We start from the raw sequence: 15,234 nt of genomic DNA, 5'->3' as shown, positions 1-15,234 counted from the left end.
GAAAAACAAAAACAAAACACAATGTTTTGCCCAGTTCCACTCCATTTTGATTGCCTTTTCAGAAGTGCTAATGAAACCAGGACCTGTGTTTAAATAATTTTTATTTTTTTTTAATCTGCTTATATAATATGCACCTACTGTACATATGCTTAATCCATTAATATTAACATTTATGATTTTTAAAACATTTTTTTCCTGGAAAACGTAAGAGGAATTAATTCAAATAATTTCTTACTTTTGAGCTGAATGGGGATCATCTGCTTTGAATATGTAAAATAAAGTGTTTTTGTGCAATAGATGGAACACTCTAGACTCTGAGTTTTCATCTCGGACTTCACTGACTGTGAATCCCAGTAAAGGCTGGCTCTCTAGCGCTGCCACATCCTAGTTTATGGAGGAAAAAAATTGAACAAGACAAAATTAGAGCTGGTAAGATATATTAAACAATGCATTTAGACAATATTCATGCACCCTACCATTGCAACAGATTATACAGCAAACAAGTTGTTACAAATACTCATGCACAAAATGCTGCTTTTTTTTGAATAGTCTCCAGGCAGGAAAATAACAAAACCTCCCAGACTGCAATACTGCTGTTCCTCATTTTTTTTCTGATACCATCTACCTTGTCTGTCACTGTATACTCTCATTATTCTGCCCGGTAAGGACCTCTTATATCAAAAGATCGGGCACCATCTGGCTGCAGACCAAAAGTCCATCTAGCCTAATACTCACTCCACCAACAACCTTAGTAAGTTTTCACGTCTTAAGAGGGACATGAGGTGCTCTTAGCTGCACGGAGCATGCTAGATGGAGGAGCAACGGATGTAACTTATGATCTCAAGTACTGTAGTCTCACTCCAGATGGTTTTGATGGCTAAACTTATTTTGCTTTCTGATGCTGAAAATTAAAAGGATGGAAAAAAAGAAGTTGCTCAGTGTTCAAAAGTGATTGGCTAGGAAAGAGTAAGAACAGAAGCTATTCCTTTTAGCTACTCTTCCTTTAATTTCAAAACATGGCTAAAATGCAGCCTTTTGCCTTCCTCATTCGTCTCAAATACTTCATTTTTTAATACTCTTATCTTTTAATTAATAAAGACACTGCACAGCATTTTGGGGAAAAGAAATATTTTCATCCCGTGCAAATTCCAAAATACTCTTTTGTAACTAGGCAAGGTCCTGCAATGTTTCTGCAGGACCTTTCTCTACCTGTAATTTATAGAGAAAATACACAAAGAATGTGCACAGATGCTGATACATCAGGTGAAGACTGTGGTAATGGCCTTTACACTAAAACAGCAGTATCCTATGAAAGCAGCATTTCTTGAAGCTGGAAAACAGTCAAGTAAGGCAATCTATTTTCCTATCTATATCCTTATACCACTGAAAAGTGATCTTTTTACCACTAATTGTTGTATCACTTGGAATCACTGAAAGTGGCTTAAGTGGGATTTCCTGGCTAAGACTATGTTGGACCAGCCACCACACCGGCCCTTCAGACTCTCCAAATAACCGCCTTGCTGGAATGAATGAAGAAAAAGGACGGATATTTCTCAGTTTAAAGAAAATTGGAAAGAGCTAACTTTATGATTGTTAGCTGCAAATTGAAGCAACTCTGGAAGGCTGGTGTCTCAGGGGAAGTCAAGCAAAAAATGTTTTAAGATGACTGTCACGGACTAATATGCCTGTCTTCACAGTTGCTGAGGTTTCCTTTTTAACTGCCAGAAGTGAGACAATGCTCCAAAATATTTTTTTCAAATCTGTGCAAAAGTAATTACTTTGTACATAATTAAGATATTTTTAGAACTACTTGATTATTTACTATTGCTAATATTCTGGTGGGAGTAACATAGTTCAGAAATGCTAAAAAAAGGTTTGCACTGGAGCACTGCAACCCAGTAGCAAGTCTGAACACAAATGCCTGCTCAAACCAGAAAAAATACAGAGTAGGGCTGGAGTGGGGGTGAAGAGTAATTCTTTACGTGGTCAGAATAGGTTGGGCCTTACCATTTTTAACAAAAGTGAGGGACAGCAATACCTTTAAACAGGTGGTTTGTATATTACAGCTTTCAAGAGCAAAATCAAGCTATCCCTTATAATACAAAAAAAAAAAAAAAACCAACAAGATCTTCCAGCTATACAATACATCCATATATGGTTGTAAAGCATTATAAGATGTGACAAAACTACAGCACCCTCAGCACAAGCTGGGATGTGCAGAGCTTATATATATTGGTTAGATTATTCCATTATTCCGTACTGTAGTAGAACTGCACATTCTAAATAAATAAGCAAATGCCATTAGACAAGATGCGTTTCTTATTTAATATACAGTGCTGCAGTAGAAAATAACTTCAGGCTGGAGGAGACGGTTTCAGGTCAAGAGGTTTAGTTTGCTCATTTTCCATGCATCCAAAATACCTCATAGAACTACAAAACAAGCTATTTCCAGATGCTTTTATAATGTTTTATAATATTGGCTTTGCCACTCTTCCAGTGTGATGCATCTAAACAGGCTCCCATGTATTCAACTGACTCAGAACATACCTATAACCGAGCAACGGTGTGCAGTGCAGAGGTACTCAAAGCTAAGTCTTGAATCAGAAACAGCACAGCTTTACTAGTTTATTATTGTACCAAGCTCAATGGGCCTCTTCAAAATACTATATTGCAATCAGATCAATTACTATTAGGCGACCTAACTTTATAGCCTGTTTCTAGATGATAAAAATAACTGATTGTTACAAATACAGTATTATCACTGGATATTTGATTTCTAAGAGGTCATCTCTTACCTCACTAGCAGCATATGTGTATAGCACCTTGTTTTTTATAACAAACCATAGGTGTTTCCATGGTTTCTTACTGCCCTTAGATCTGTGTAAGTAGCCACTCATTGTAGAATCTTCTGTATTTGCTGAAACCTGAAATGAAAAGAAACCTCAAGAGGATGTATACATTTGTCCAGGTTTTTCCAGTAGAGATTTTTTAAAAACAGATCTTCAGAACCCTGTCCTGTTGAAGACACAAATTCTATCCTCATCTCAAGTTAATATTGGTAATTAATTCAGATGGCTGAAAGAAAAGCAATTTTGTCGGCCACCATCTCTCAGCCTGGAAGAGAGCTTTCTGCAGTCACTAAGAACTGGAACTTAAATTGGATGCAACAGGATGAGAGGGCTGAAACACTGAGACCCACATACATCTGCAGAACACACATTCCTATATAAGGAGGCAAATTACTTCCTCCCATTCCCAAGACCTCTGAAGTAGGCTGGCAGTTTAGCTCTATCTTTTCTAATTGTAAGCTGACAGATGAGTTGGTGTGGGAGTCTTCTAAATTACTCTTGGTGCAGAGATAAATCACAGTTCTTTGAAACACAGGGAAGCAAGAAAGAAATTACAATTCCAGACTATCTAAATCACAGTCTTATGCAGTTTATGCACTGCTCCATAGCTCAGGATCCTGTCTGTGTAAAATTAAGGCCCAAATCACTGTTACAGGTGACTTTTGACTTTGGATTCTAAAGCCAGTTAAAATATGGGATTATTTTCTGTTGTTAACATTTTAGATATAATTACTTTTGATCAATAAAGCACTTACTTCTTTGAGGGCTGCAGGAATTTTTTTCTGCTTTCTTCCAGAGGGAATACTTTGTAATACTGTAGACAAGGCACTTGATGGAGATTTATGGTTGACTGGGGATCCGCTTTTAGGAGTGCATTGGTTGTCTGAAATGCATAGGATGAATATATTGCTTCCATATCAGAGATGAATGAACAGAAGCAATGACTATTTTCTAAAAAATCAGCTGATATTTTTATTCTGATCATAGTGTTTCAAATGTAACACCTAATCACATTAAATTCAGTGTTGAATTAACTTTTCACTGTTATCATCAACACGAGTTAGAATCCCCAAAGCCACATCAGGAAGAAAAAAAAGAAAAAAAAGAAAATTAAAACTAAACAGATTGGTCTTGCTTGTTTTCAAAGTCTGTTTTGTTGATGTTGAAATGCCTTTGCCCACATGCAGAGTAAAAGTTCAGGTCTTAAAAAACACACCAAGTTTTTAAGGGATGTCCTTTGCAGCTAAGTCCGTGTTTTACCTCTGTTCCCCAGCTCTTTGTCTTCCAATTCTCTACACCTGGTATCGTCCTCTGCTTTTTTTTTTTTTCTTCCCCCAGTATAGATGATATGGATGCTGTAGGGCTTCTCTTCCAGCGTTATGCTATCTCTCACACACACACACATTTCTAGCTCATTGCCATCTCCAGAACATGTGCTGTGTTTTTCTCCACAGCAGCTGGCAGTTCCTCCACTTCTCTCGGAAGACTTCTACAACACTTCACTCTTTTAAAACCCCTCTTTCTACGGACACACACCACTACTTTCCAGCCCAGCCTGGAGGGAGGAGGGCTGCCCTAAGCTTCATTAATCCCCCTTCTTGAGTTGTCCCTGAACGTGGCCAGGCTCTCAACAAGCAGAACAGAAAAGTGATTGCATTGCCAGCTGTACTGCACCTGCTCAGCAGCAGTTTTCCCGGACAGAAGGACCTGTAATTGCCTGCAGCACAGCAGCCCCTAGCGCCCAATGCAAAGACCTGCACGCGGCCCTGGCAATCCACCTGCCCCATCCACCTTCACAGGCTCCCACCACCACCGCCCCGAGGGCTGCTGATGCTGCTTCCCACTTCCCCGTGACAACTGACACTGCCAGCGTGCTGGAAACCATGGCTTGGTTATTTCACCAGGGCATCATTGATTTCCTCAGACACCCCAGAAAGCTTGCGTTGACCTGGGGCTTCTGCCAGAGGGGTGGGCAGCAAGCTGTTCCAGTCCCTGTTCATGCCTGATTTGTGTAACCTATACTGGAGTCTTTGGACAGAATTGTTTTGAATACAATAATTTATCTCAAAAGAGAGATGGGACTGGGTACCCACCTCACTGGGAGGTGCCCACACTGATTTTATATTCGTTTTGGCATAATGATTTGAAGCTCCTTCAAAGAGATGGATTTGAGTTCACTCATGATGAGAAAGAAAGTGATCCCGGACCTCTTCTCTGAGTGTTATTACCACCAGGCTAGCCAACCCCCTTGCTTGCAAGCATGCATCAACAGTACCATGTTCCCTGAAAGTGCTTCAGTTAAAATAGCTCTAGGTGTGGTGTTTTATGTTGATGGTGTGCTGTAGGCATGCTTGGGGTCATTCATAAGAGTTTGCCCTCAGAACTGAGGTGCAGACATGCCAGCTTCTTGAATTTGAGATAAGCTGAGGCTTGAGGCTGAAGAGATTCAGCTTTGGTAGGATGAAGTCTTTGTACAGCCACAGAACTTCAGCTATCTTAGCAGCTTTGCTTCCAAAAAGAAGTTTACGGCATACAAGTTACAGAGGGCAAAAGTACATGCAAATCCACTGGGAGGCCATGATATATTGCAAGGACTTCAACGTGAACTTGTATCCTGTGGTAAATGAAAAACAACGTAGCACAAGTTCCCTCAAAAAAGAAAGGAAGAACCAATGTACTGCAAATTCATTTCCTAGCTTACTCTGCAGAAACTTGTTTGGGCTACTGTAACCTCTAACCTCAGATGGCGATAGCCTTTCAGGCCCTAGAAGAACTAGGCACCTAAATCCAGCAGTAAAGATGAGGCACGCTCATATTATGTTAAAATGGGGCATAGAGATGAGACAGTTTGTGCAGATTTTCTTTACCTTGTTTTTGTAGCTCTCTGAAGCAATGATCACATACTCTTGCTGGCTGGTTTTTCATATAGTCTAAACCATGTTTATTTGATGAGCAAGCTTGACAGACAATCTGGAAACAAATAAATGCATTACAGCCCATTACTGTACATGATATGCACCTCTAAATCACCTGTAAATGCTCGAAGATGTTTGCTTCAGTAGTTAAGCCCATAACAGAACCTCAAACAGGCACTGTTTTACACTGAAAATGGTTTAATGCCTTGGCTTGTTCTTTTGTTCAACATGCTGCTCTTTCCTCCTCTAAACTACGAAAATTTAGGAAAAAAACACTCAATTACACAAATCATAAGTCATTGTTAATAATCCATGAAAAGTGGACTAAGCATACTGTGTTACTTAACTATTACATTCAAAAGCTTTTAAAGGAATAACTAAAACTAGTCCTTGCTCTTTTGAAAATTTCTCTGCAACACAGGTATCTGAACTACATTCAATTCTGTATTCCCGTTTCGTTAACGCAAGAAAACAAAGGATCATCAGATATATCTGCATTTCATAACAGTAAAATATAAAATAAGTTTGGTACTAACTTAAAAAAAAGTTTATTATTTATCTTAAAAAATTAGTGAGGAAGATATTTAGAACATTTCAACTAACGTTCTTGGTTTGTACTATACAACTGCAGAAGCAGGAGACAAACATAAATAATATCCCCAAATGCAAAATAAGTAACATACACCAGGTTAATTGGCCGCTCATAACACTTTACTCTAAAAAGCATGCTGCTTTTGACCAATACAATTGTTTCATAGTACAGTGTTCCCTGAAACAGTAGCTGTGGTGCAACCAGGCTGTCTGTATTTGTCATACAAAGAACCGGAATGACTAACATAAAAGGTAATTACAAAATCGCCCAACCTTTCCACATGCCCTGCAGTGATGTCTTCTCCACGTCAACGTGAATTCACTCGTACAGATCATGCACATAGTGGCTCTAGTATCAGGAATCCAGATAGGAGCTTTTGATCCTAGCGGGCTATCTTCTTCCTGCTTCTCTGGATCTGCCTAAGAGAACACAGGCAGAATACCATTATATTCAGAGATGAAAAATAAGGTAAACACTTATCAGTGATTATACGTTAACTCTAATAATGTTGGAAAGCCCTCTGATAAATTGTCATGGTCTTAAATGTCATCTTCTATTTCACCAGTGATCATTATAATGCAAGCCTAATGACAGAGCTGTATTTAATTAGTTCAAAAAAAGCTGTGTGACTACCAAGCTTTACCAACCTATTTATATAGATAGCTGCTATGTTTTAAAATCTTCTCATATTATCCTTCTATTCTCAGGGTAACCGAGAGAATTGAGAAAATTGGTTTGGATTTTTTGGAAGTAATTTTAAATTTCTGAAGTAGATAATGTTATGAAACATCATTGTATTCTATCATCACCTATTCTCTTATCAATTACTATTCTGTTTTGCTATTCATCATGAAATGCCTCTTGTGTCTCTAGACATCTGCTAAGAAACTTTATATTTAAAAAGAAAACAAAACAATAATAACAGTGTGATATACCTCTTCAAGACTTTTGCTAGGATTAAATGTAATTCTCTTTTTTGTATATTCTTCAATTGACCTGGAGATAGCTTCTAACCATTCATCTCTTTCTGTGGCAGAACTGTTGGGGTAAAAAAAATAATTAAAAAAATCAATATATTATTAGCATTTAAAACTAAGAAGTGAGTGTTGATTCAGATTCCATTAGCTTTATTACACATTGATTTAACTCTTGCAGTTTTTCAGTTTTACAGACTGTCTCTAGTTCCTGTTGAAACTTGTATTACCCTTCATAAATTATATACACTGCATGGTGTCAGTTACTTGCGTTGATTAATATTAAAAAAGGATTCTGCATCTGTTGTCATAACATGGATTCCTTCTTTCCTTTTCCTCCTCCCCAAGTAGCGTATGATTGTTTCAAGGTTTGATGTTGTTACTTCCACCTCCTCCTCAGACCCATGAAATGCTTGACTACCACCCATGTAAACGGTACTCCCAAGAACACAGGCACGGGCCCTTCCACATAAGAAGGAATCTGAAATTTCAGCAAGCATTCCCCCCTGGTGCAGTATGTTATATGTAGTCCTGTAAAACCCCAACGTTCTTCTCCCAAAAATGCAGTTTATTCCCCAGCTTCGTTCTCCTGACAGTTTGTTCCTATGAAGTCTAATAATTATGCTGTTTAAAAAATATATATATAAAAAATATATTTGCCAAAATTTTCCATCGGATTAGCTAGCCCAAAGAGAGAAATGGTTCTCTGTCCAATGAGCTTACTGCATCTCTTTACCCTGCAGTACTTCCTGAGGCTGTGGGCAGACCACTTGCATATAATACAAACCCCTTTTTGCTGCGGCAAAGTGTGCGTTACCTTTCAGACCCTGGGTCTTATTTTCTGCCTTGTGCCAGAACACACACGTGGCCACAGAGTGGGCTCTATGTGCAGTGAACTGGACCTGGAAACAAATTCGTACTGAAGAGATGAATCGACCAGCCCTTCCTCAGGATCAATTTACGACTGGGCTCATCATGCAGCTAAACAATGACTTGTGCCAGCACAAAGGAGAGGGAGCCTGGAGGGAGGAAGGAGCAGTTTGCGGTAGAGGAATTGCTAGACTGCTTGTTTAAGATGCAACGCCAGCTTAGAAAGGGCTGCTGAAATCTAAACCAGAAGTTGCTACCAACAATATTTTCTATTCCCCACTTCTTTAATAGTATCACATAAACTATTCTTCTTCTTTAAACCAATGAATTTAACACGATGCATATATAAAAAGGACAGTTAGCAAAAAAAGAAAGCAATGATTGAGGTGTGCAACACCAGTTATTACTTAATGGCCATTGTAGGTGAAATTAGAAGCTTTGATCATTTCTGAACCATTAAGGAAAACATTTTGAGCTGACATTTTGAACTGGATGAAATTGGGTACTGGATAGAATCAGAGTGGACAAATCTGATACAGCAAACACAGGAGAAGCCTGTGAGGCACAAAGGAAAACACGATCTAGTACACACAGCAATAAAATCAGAACAAAAGGAGAGGAAATAAGATACAAGCAAGGGCAAAGCAATGTATTATTGTCTGTCCTAATATCTCACACTCTGAGTGGAACATTTTGTTCAGTTTATTTACCCTTGCTTCCTCATCCGGTAAGAAGGACTGTCTGCATTAGCTACATAACATTCTTAATTCCTATCAACTCCTTTGGCTTTTTCAAAATCTGGTTACATTTAATTAAGTTCCTAAAACTATTATTAAATAATTAGAGTTGGTTCAGTGTTGGAGATTAAGCATCCCCCAGTCACGTGGGGATTGTTGCAGATGGGGTTGCTCACACAGCGAGCTACATGGCTTAGGCCCTCACATTTTACTAGGGAGCTTGCACTTGGTGGGTCTGCTGGTGCGAGCCTTTAGGGTTGTTTACAGACCTCCAGAGCCTGAGAGCAAAGGTGGTTCCATCAGCAACCAAACTGATGTAAAGGTTTCCAGCAGCAAAAGAAGGCAGCGTTTCCTCTGCTGTCCCTGCCAGCCCTCCCCCAGCTGCACAGCTCTGCCACTTCCCTTGCTGCAGGTCCCGCGGCTGTTGCATCCTTCCAAAAGCTGCTTTGTTCACCAAAATCACAGAGTTCTCTTAGCTTTGCTTACCTAGTTATGTTTAAGATTTGTCCTGGTTCCAGTTAGGACAGAGTTAAGTAGCTCATAGTAGCTGGTAGGGTGCTATGTTTTGGATTAGGATGAGAAGAGCGCTGATAACATGCTGATGTTTTAATTGTTGCAGAGCAGTGTTTACACCAGGCCAAGGACTTTTCGGCTTCTTGCTCTGTCCTGCCAGCGAGCAGGCTGGGGGTGCAGCAGGAGCTGGGAGGGGACAGACCCAGGACAGCTGACCCAAACTGGCCAAAGGGGTATTCCATACCATCTGACGTCATGCTAAACAATATATAGGGGTGGCTGGCCGGGGTGGGGGGGCCGGCTGCTCGGGAATAGGCTGGGCATCGGTCAGCGGGTGGTGAGCAATTGCATTGTGCATCACTTGTTTTCTTACACATTATTATTGTTAATACTATTACCATTATCACTATTATTATTATTATTGTTATTATTATTTTCCTGTCTTAATAAACCGTCTTTATCTCAACTCACAGGCTTCACTTTCCCGTTTCTCTCCCCCCATCCCAGAGAGGGAGGGGGGAGGGTGAGCGAACGGCTGTGTGGTGTTTAGCTGCCAGCCGGGTTAAACCACAACAGTCTTTTTGGCGCCCAACGTGGGGCCCGAAGGGTTGAGATATCGACAAATCTGACCAGAGTGTGTTAAACTAAAATTGGTATAAGTATTGGACCTGCTTAATAGTTGCTAGTCACGATGTTGATTGCCTTAATCTCCAGTCTGCTGTACCTGTATTCCAAATTGAGTTTTATGGTGCGTTACTTTCTGTATGTGCTCCCTGTTGCACTGTTTATCCTTTCCGGGCCCTGGTTTAAGATTGTTATGGTACTGTGCGGTGTAACAATGGCTTATGAAATGATGAAATATCTGGTCACGACTTTAACCTGGTATTTGTACTCAGCACTGACGTCGACTCTATACTTTGGAACCCATATCTCGGAAACTATTAGCAATTACACCTATTGCCTGTTTTCGTTAGGGAGCCAATCTGTGAAGGGGACAGGGGAAGACATGTTTCCCTACCTGTTCACTCTCCCTTTCTCCTTCACCACCACCCTCTTATCCCCCGAGTTAGTTACGGTGGTTCTCCGAGATGTTGAATATCCTTGGGATACTCAGACCAGCCTGCTCTTGTTGTTATGTCTCCTGAATGCGCTTCAGATTTTGTGGAGGGTTAAACAACTACTTAGGAATCTCATCCGGAGATCTGTCTTGAGGCGGGATAGTTGCGAGTGGCAGGGAGTGTGGGAGGATATGGGCAGGTTTCTAGAGCAGTGGTCACCTCCAGTGTTTTGGACATTCACCCCTGAACAACTGCAAAATCCTAAAAAGCTGGCAGAATGCTTGAAAAAAAGGTGTCATGACTCTGGCAGTTCCAAAGTGACACAAATCACTGTAGCGTGCTGGGGTCTGGCTTGTGCCTATCGAGCTGCAATTGATGTTATTAGCAACCTAGCTCCTGCAGCCGCTCCAGTTCCAGCTCCTGCAGCTACTCCAGCTGCAGCTCCTGCAGCCGCTCCAGTTCCAGCTCCTGCAGCTACTCCAGCTCCAGCTCCTGCAGCCGCTCCAGCTCCTGCAGCCGCTCCAGTTCCAGCTCCTGCAGCTACTCCAGCTCCAGCTCCTGCAGCCGTTCCAGCTCCAGCTCCAGCTCCTGCAGCCGCTCCAGTTCCAGCTCCTGCAGCTACTCCAGCTCCAGCTCCTGCAGCCGTTCCAGCTCCAGCTCCAGCTCCTGCAGCCGCTCCAGTTCCAGCTCCTGCAGCTACTCCAGCTCCAGCTCCTGCAGCCGCTCCAGCTCCAGCTCCAGCTCCTGCAGCCGCTCCAGTTCCAGCTCCTGCAGCTACTCCAGCTCCAGCTCCTGCAGCCGCTCCAGCTCCTGCAGCCGCTCCAGTTCCAGCTCCTGCAGCTACTCCAGCTCCAGCTCCTGCAGCCGTTCCAGTTCCAGCTCCTGCAGCCGCTCCAGCTCCTGCAGCCGCTCCAGCTCCAGCTCCTGCAGCTACTCCAGCTCCAGCTCGTGCAGCTGCTCCCACTCCTGCGGCTGGGTCAGAGAAACGAGCTGTAGCAGTGCAAGTTGACCCCGCAGAGGGTATCCCAACCCCTGTGGCAGACCCTGTGTCTGGGTCAGAGAAACGAGCTGTAGCAGTGCAAGTTGACCCCGCAGAGTGTATTCCAAGCCCTGTGGCAGACCCTGTGTCTGGGTCAGAGAAACGAGCTGTAGCAGTGCAAGTTGACCCCGCAGAGGGTATTCCAACCCCTGTGGCAGACCCTGTGGCTGGGTCAGAGAAACGAGCTGTAGCAGTGCAAGTTGCCCCTGTAGACAAGGTGAAAAAATGGTATAGAGGCTCAGGTCGTTTAAAACGCAGACAGTCTTCTGCTAAGTCTGGGCGAAGTGAAGACGAGGCTGGGCCATCAAAGGTGCAGGAGACTGAAGATGAGGATGAGGATGGCGAAAAATCAACAGTAACTACCCGGACTCCATACCAGCCATCAAAGGTGCAGGAGACTGAAGATGAGGATGAGGATGTCGGAAAATCAACAGTAATTACCCGGACTCTATACCAGCGTGAGCTACGAGATGTGCGAAAAGATTTTGGTCGCTGTATAGGCGAGCAGCTTGTCACCTGGCTGCTCCGGTGCTGGGACACGGGAGCCAATTATGTGGAACTGGAGGGCAAGGAAGCCAGGCGGCTGGGATCCCTTGCTAGGGACGCATGCATTGACAAAGCAATTGGAGATGGAGCACAATCTCGCAGCCTCTGGAGGCGTCTCCTGTCAGCTGTGAAGGAAAGGTATCTCTTCAAGGAAGAACTTGTATGTTTACCAAGCAAATGGACCACCATGGAGAAGGGAATTCAGTACCTGAGGGAATTGGCCGTACGGGAAGTAATTTATAAGGACCTAGATGACGCACAAACATCCACAGATCCAGATGCAGTCCAGTGTACACCACCCATGTGGCGGAAGTTTGTACGGAGTGCCCCATCATCATATGCCAGCTCATTGGCAATACTAGCCTGGAAAACGGAGGAGAATCCCACAGTGAATGAAGTGACTAAAATACTCCGGCAGTACGAAGGAAATCTCTCCTCTTCCCTAAAGGCCTGTGTCTCAGCTGTGGAGAAACTCTCTGAAGAGGTCCACCAACTTAAAGAGAATTTATCTTCCCCTCCACCTGAACGAACCAGTGTCCACCAGCTAAAAGAGAATGCTTTAGAGAAACTTTCTGAAAAGATCCACCAACTTGAAGAAAGATTATCTTCCCCTTCACCTGAACGAACCAGTGTCCACCAGCTAAAAGAGAATGCTTTGGAGAAACTTTCTGAAAAGATCCACCAACTTGAAGAAAGATTATCTTCCCCTTCACCTGAACGAACCAGTGTCCACCAGCTAAAAGAGAATGCTTTGGAGAAACTTTCTGAAGAGATCCACCAACTTAAAGAGAGTTTATTTTTCTCCCCACCTGTACAAACCAGTGTCTCAGCTATTAGGGGTAAACGTTCATCTATGCAAGGAAGACAATATGGTGGGCACACACACCGCGCCACCCTGTGGTTTTACCTACGTGACCATGGAGAGGACATGAGAAAATGGGATGGAAAATCTACTGCGACCCTAGAGGCACGGGTACGTGAATTGCAAAGGAAAACAATTGGGAAAAAGGAGTTCTCTGAAAGGTTTGCTGCTCCAACTTCCAGCAGGCAGTCCTTTAAACACAGAAATGAAGATTCTGACCAGGACTAGAGGGGCCCTGCCTCCAGCCAGGGGGAGGAAAGGGACAATCGAGTTTATTGGACTGTGTGGATTCGATGGCCTGGCACGTCAGACGCACAGAAGTATAAGGCTTTGGTAGACACCGGTGCACAATGTACTCTAATGCCATCAAGCTATAAAGGGCCAGAGCCCATCTGTATTTATGGTGTGACGGGGGGATCCCAGCAGTTAACTGTATTGGAGGCTGAAGTGAGTCTAACCGGTAATGAGTGGCAAAAGCACCGTATTGTGACTGGCCCAGATGCTCCGTGCATCCTTGGCATAGACTATCTTAGAAGAGGATATTTCAAGGACCCAAAAGGGTTCCGCTGGGCTTTTGGCATAGCTGCTTTGGAGACAGAGGACATTAAACAGTTGTCTACCTTGCCTGGTCTCTCAGAGGACCCTTCTGTTGTGGGGTTGCTGAGGGTTGAAGAACAGCAAGTGCCGATCGCTACCACAACTGTGCACCGGCGGCAATATCGCACCAACCGAGACTCCCTGAGTCCCATCCATAAGCTAATTCGTCAACTGGAGAGCCAAGGAGTGATCAGCAAGACTCATTCACCTTTTAATAGTCCCATATGGCCAGTGCGAAAGTCTAATGGTGAGTGGAGACTAACAGTGGACTATCGTGGCCTGAACGAAGTCACGCCACCACTGAGTGCTGCAGTGCCGGACATGCTAGAACTCCAGTATGAACTGGAATCAAAGGCAGCCAAGTGGTATGCCACAATTGATATCGCTAATGCATTTTTCTCCATCCCTCTAGCAGCACAGTGCAGGCCACAGTTTGCTTTCACTTGGAGGGGAGTCCAATATACTTGGAATCGGCTGCCCCAGGGGTGGAAACACAGCCCTACCATTTGCCATGGACTGATCCAGTCTGCGCTGGAGCAGGGGGAAGCTCCTGAACACCTGCAGTACATCGATGACATCATTGTGTGGGGTGACACTGCAGAAGAAGTTTTCGAGAAAGGGAAGAAAATAGTCCAAATCCTTCTGAAGGCCGGTTTTGCCATAAAACAGAATAAAGTTAAAGGACCTGCACGAGAGATCCAGTTTTTAGGAATAAAATGGCAAGATGGACGCCGTCAAATCCCAATGGATGTGATCAACAAAATAACAGCTATGTCTCCACCAACTAGCAAAAAAGAAACACAAACTTTCCTAGGTGTCGTGGGGTTTTGGAGAATGCATATTCCAAATTACAGTCTGATTGTAAACCCGCTCTACCAAGTAACCCGTAAGAAGAATGCTTTTGAATGGGGCCCTGAGCAACGACAAGCCTTTGAACAAATTAAGCAGGAAATAGTTCATGCAGTAGCCCTCGGGCCAGTCCGAACAGGACCAGATGTAAAGAATGTGCTCTACACCGCAGCCGGAGAGAATGGTCCCACCTGGAGCCTCTGGCAGAAAGAACCTGGGGAAACTCGAGGTCGACCCCTGGGGTTTTGGAGTCGGGGATACAGAGGATCTGAAGCCCGCTATACTCCAACTGAAAAGGAGATATTGGCAGCATATGAAGGAGTTCGATCTGCTTCGGAAGTGGTCGGTACTGAAGCGCAGCTCCTCCTGGCACCCCGACTGCCGGTACTAGGCTGGATGTTCAAAGGAAGGGTCCCCTCTACGCATCATGCAACTGATGCTACATGGAGCAAGTGGGTTGCACTGATTACTCAGCGGGCTCGAATAGGAAACCCCAGTCGCCCAGGAATCTTGGAGGTGATTATGGACTGGCCAGAAGGCAAATACTTTGGGATATCACCAGAGGAGGAGGTGGTTCGTGCTGAAGAAGCCCCCCTGTACAACAAGCTACCGGAAAATGAGAAGAAATATGCCTTGTTCACTGACGGGTCCTGTCGTATTGTGGGAAAGCATCGGAGATGGAAAGCTGCTGTATGGAGTCCTACACGACGAGTTGCAGAAGCTGCTGAGGGAGAAGGTGAATCGAGTCAGTTTGCAGAAGTAAAAGCCATTCAGCTGGCTTTAGATATTGCTGAACGAGAAAAGTGGCCAGTTCTCTATCTCTATACTGATTC

At 43.4% G+C, this 15,234-nt stretch overlaps 1 protein-coding gene across 2 annotated transcripts in view; it reads right to left on the bottom strand.

Moving 5' to 3' along the window:
• Positions 1-15,234, bottom strand: part of FGD6 (FYVE, RhoGEF and PH domain containing 6) — an 80,432-nt gene that overhangs the window by 5,585 nt on the left and 59,613 nt on the right. For both annotated transcript variants that reach the window (XM_083806964.1, XM_083806963.1), the window contains 6 exons: positions 7,292-7,394; positions 6,629-6,775; positions 5,717-5,819; positions 3,605-3,732; positions 2,796-2,924; positions 236-384 (listed from right to left, as the gene is read on the bottom strand). In XM_083806964.1, the coding sequence (XP_083663090.1) occupies positions 236-384; positions 2,796-2,924; positions 3,605-3,732; positions 5,717-5,819; positions 6,629-6,775; positions 7,292-7,394 (759 nt within the window). The remainder of the gene's footprint in view (positions 1-235; positions 385-2,795; positions 2,925-3,604; positions 3,733-5,716; positions 5,820-6,628; positions 6,776-7,291; positions 7,395-15,234) is intronic.

Source organism: Anser anser, assembly GCF_964211835.1.
Source record: "Anser anser genome assembly, chromosome: 1".
Taxonomy (NCBI): Eukaryota; Metazoa; Chordata; class Aves; order Anseriformes; family Anatidae; genus Anser; species Anser anser.
Note: the sequence above shows the minus strand (reverse complement) of the source record. Positions and strands in the feature narration are given on the sequence as shown.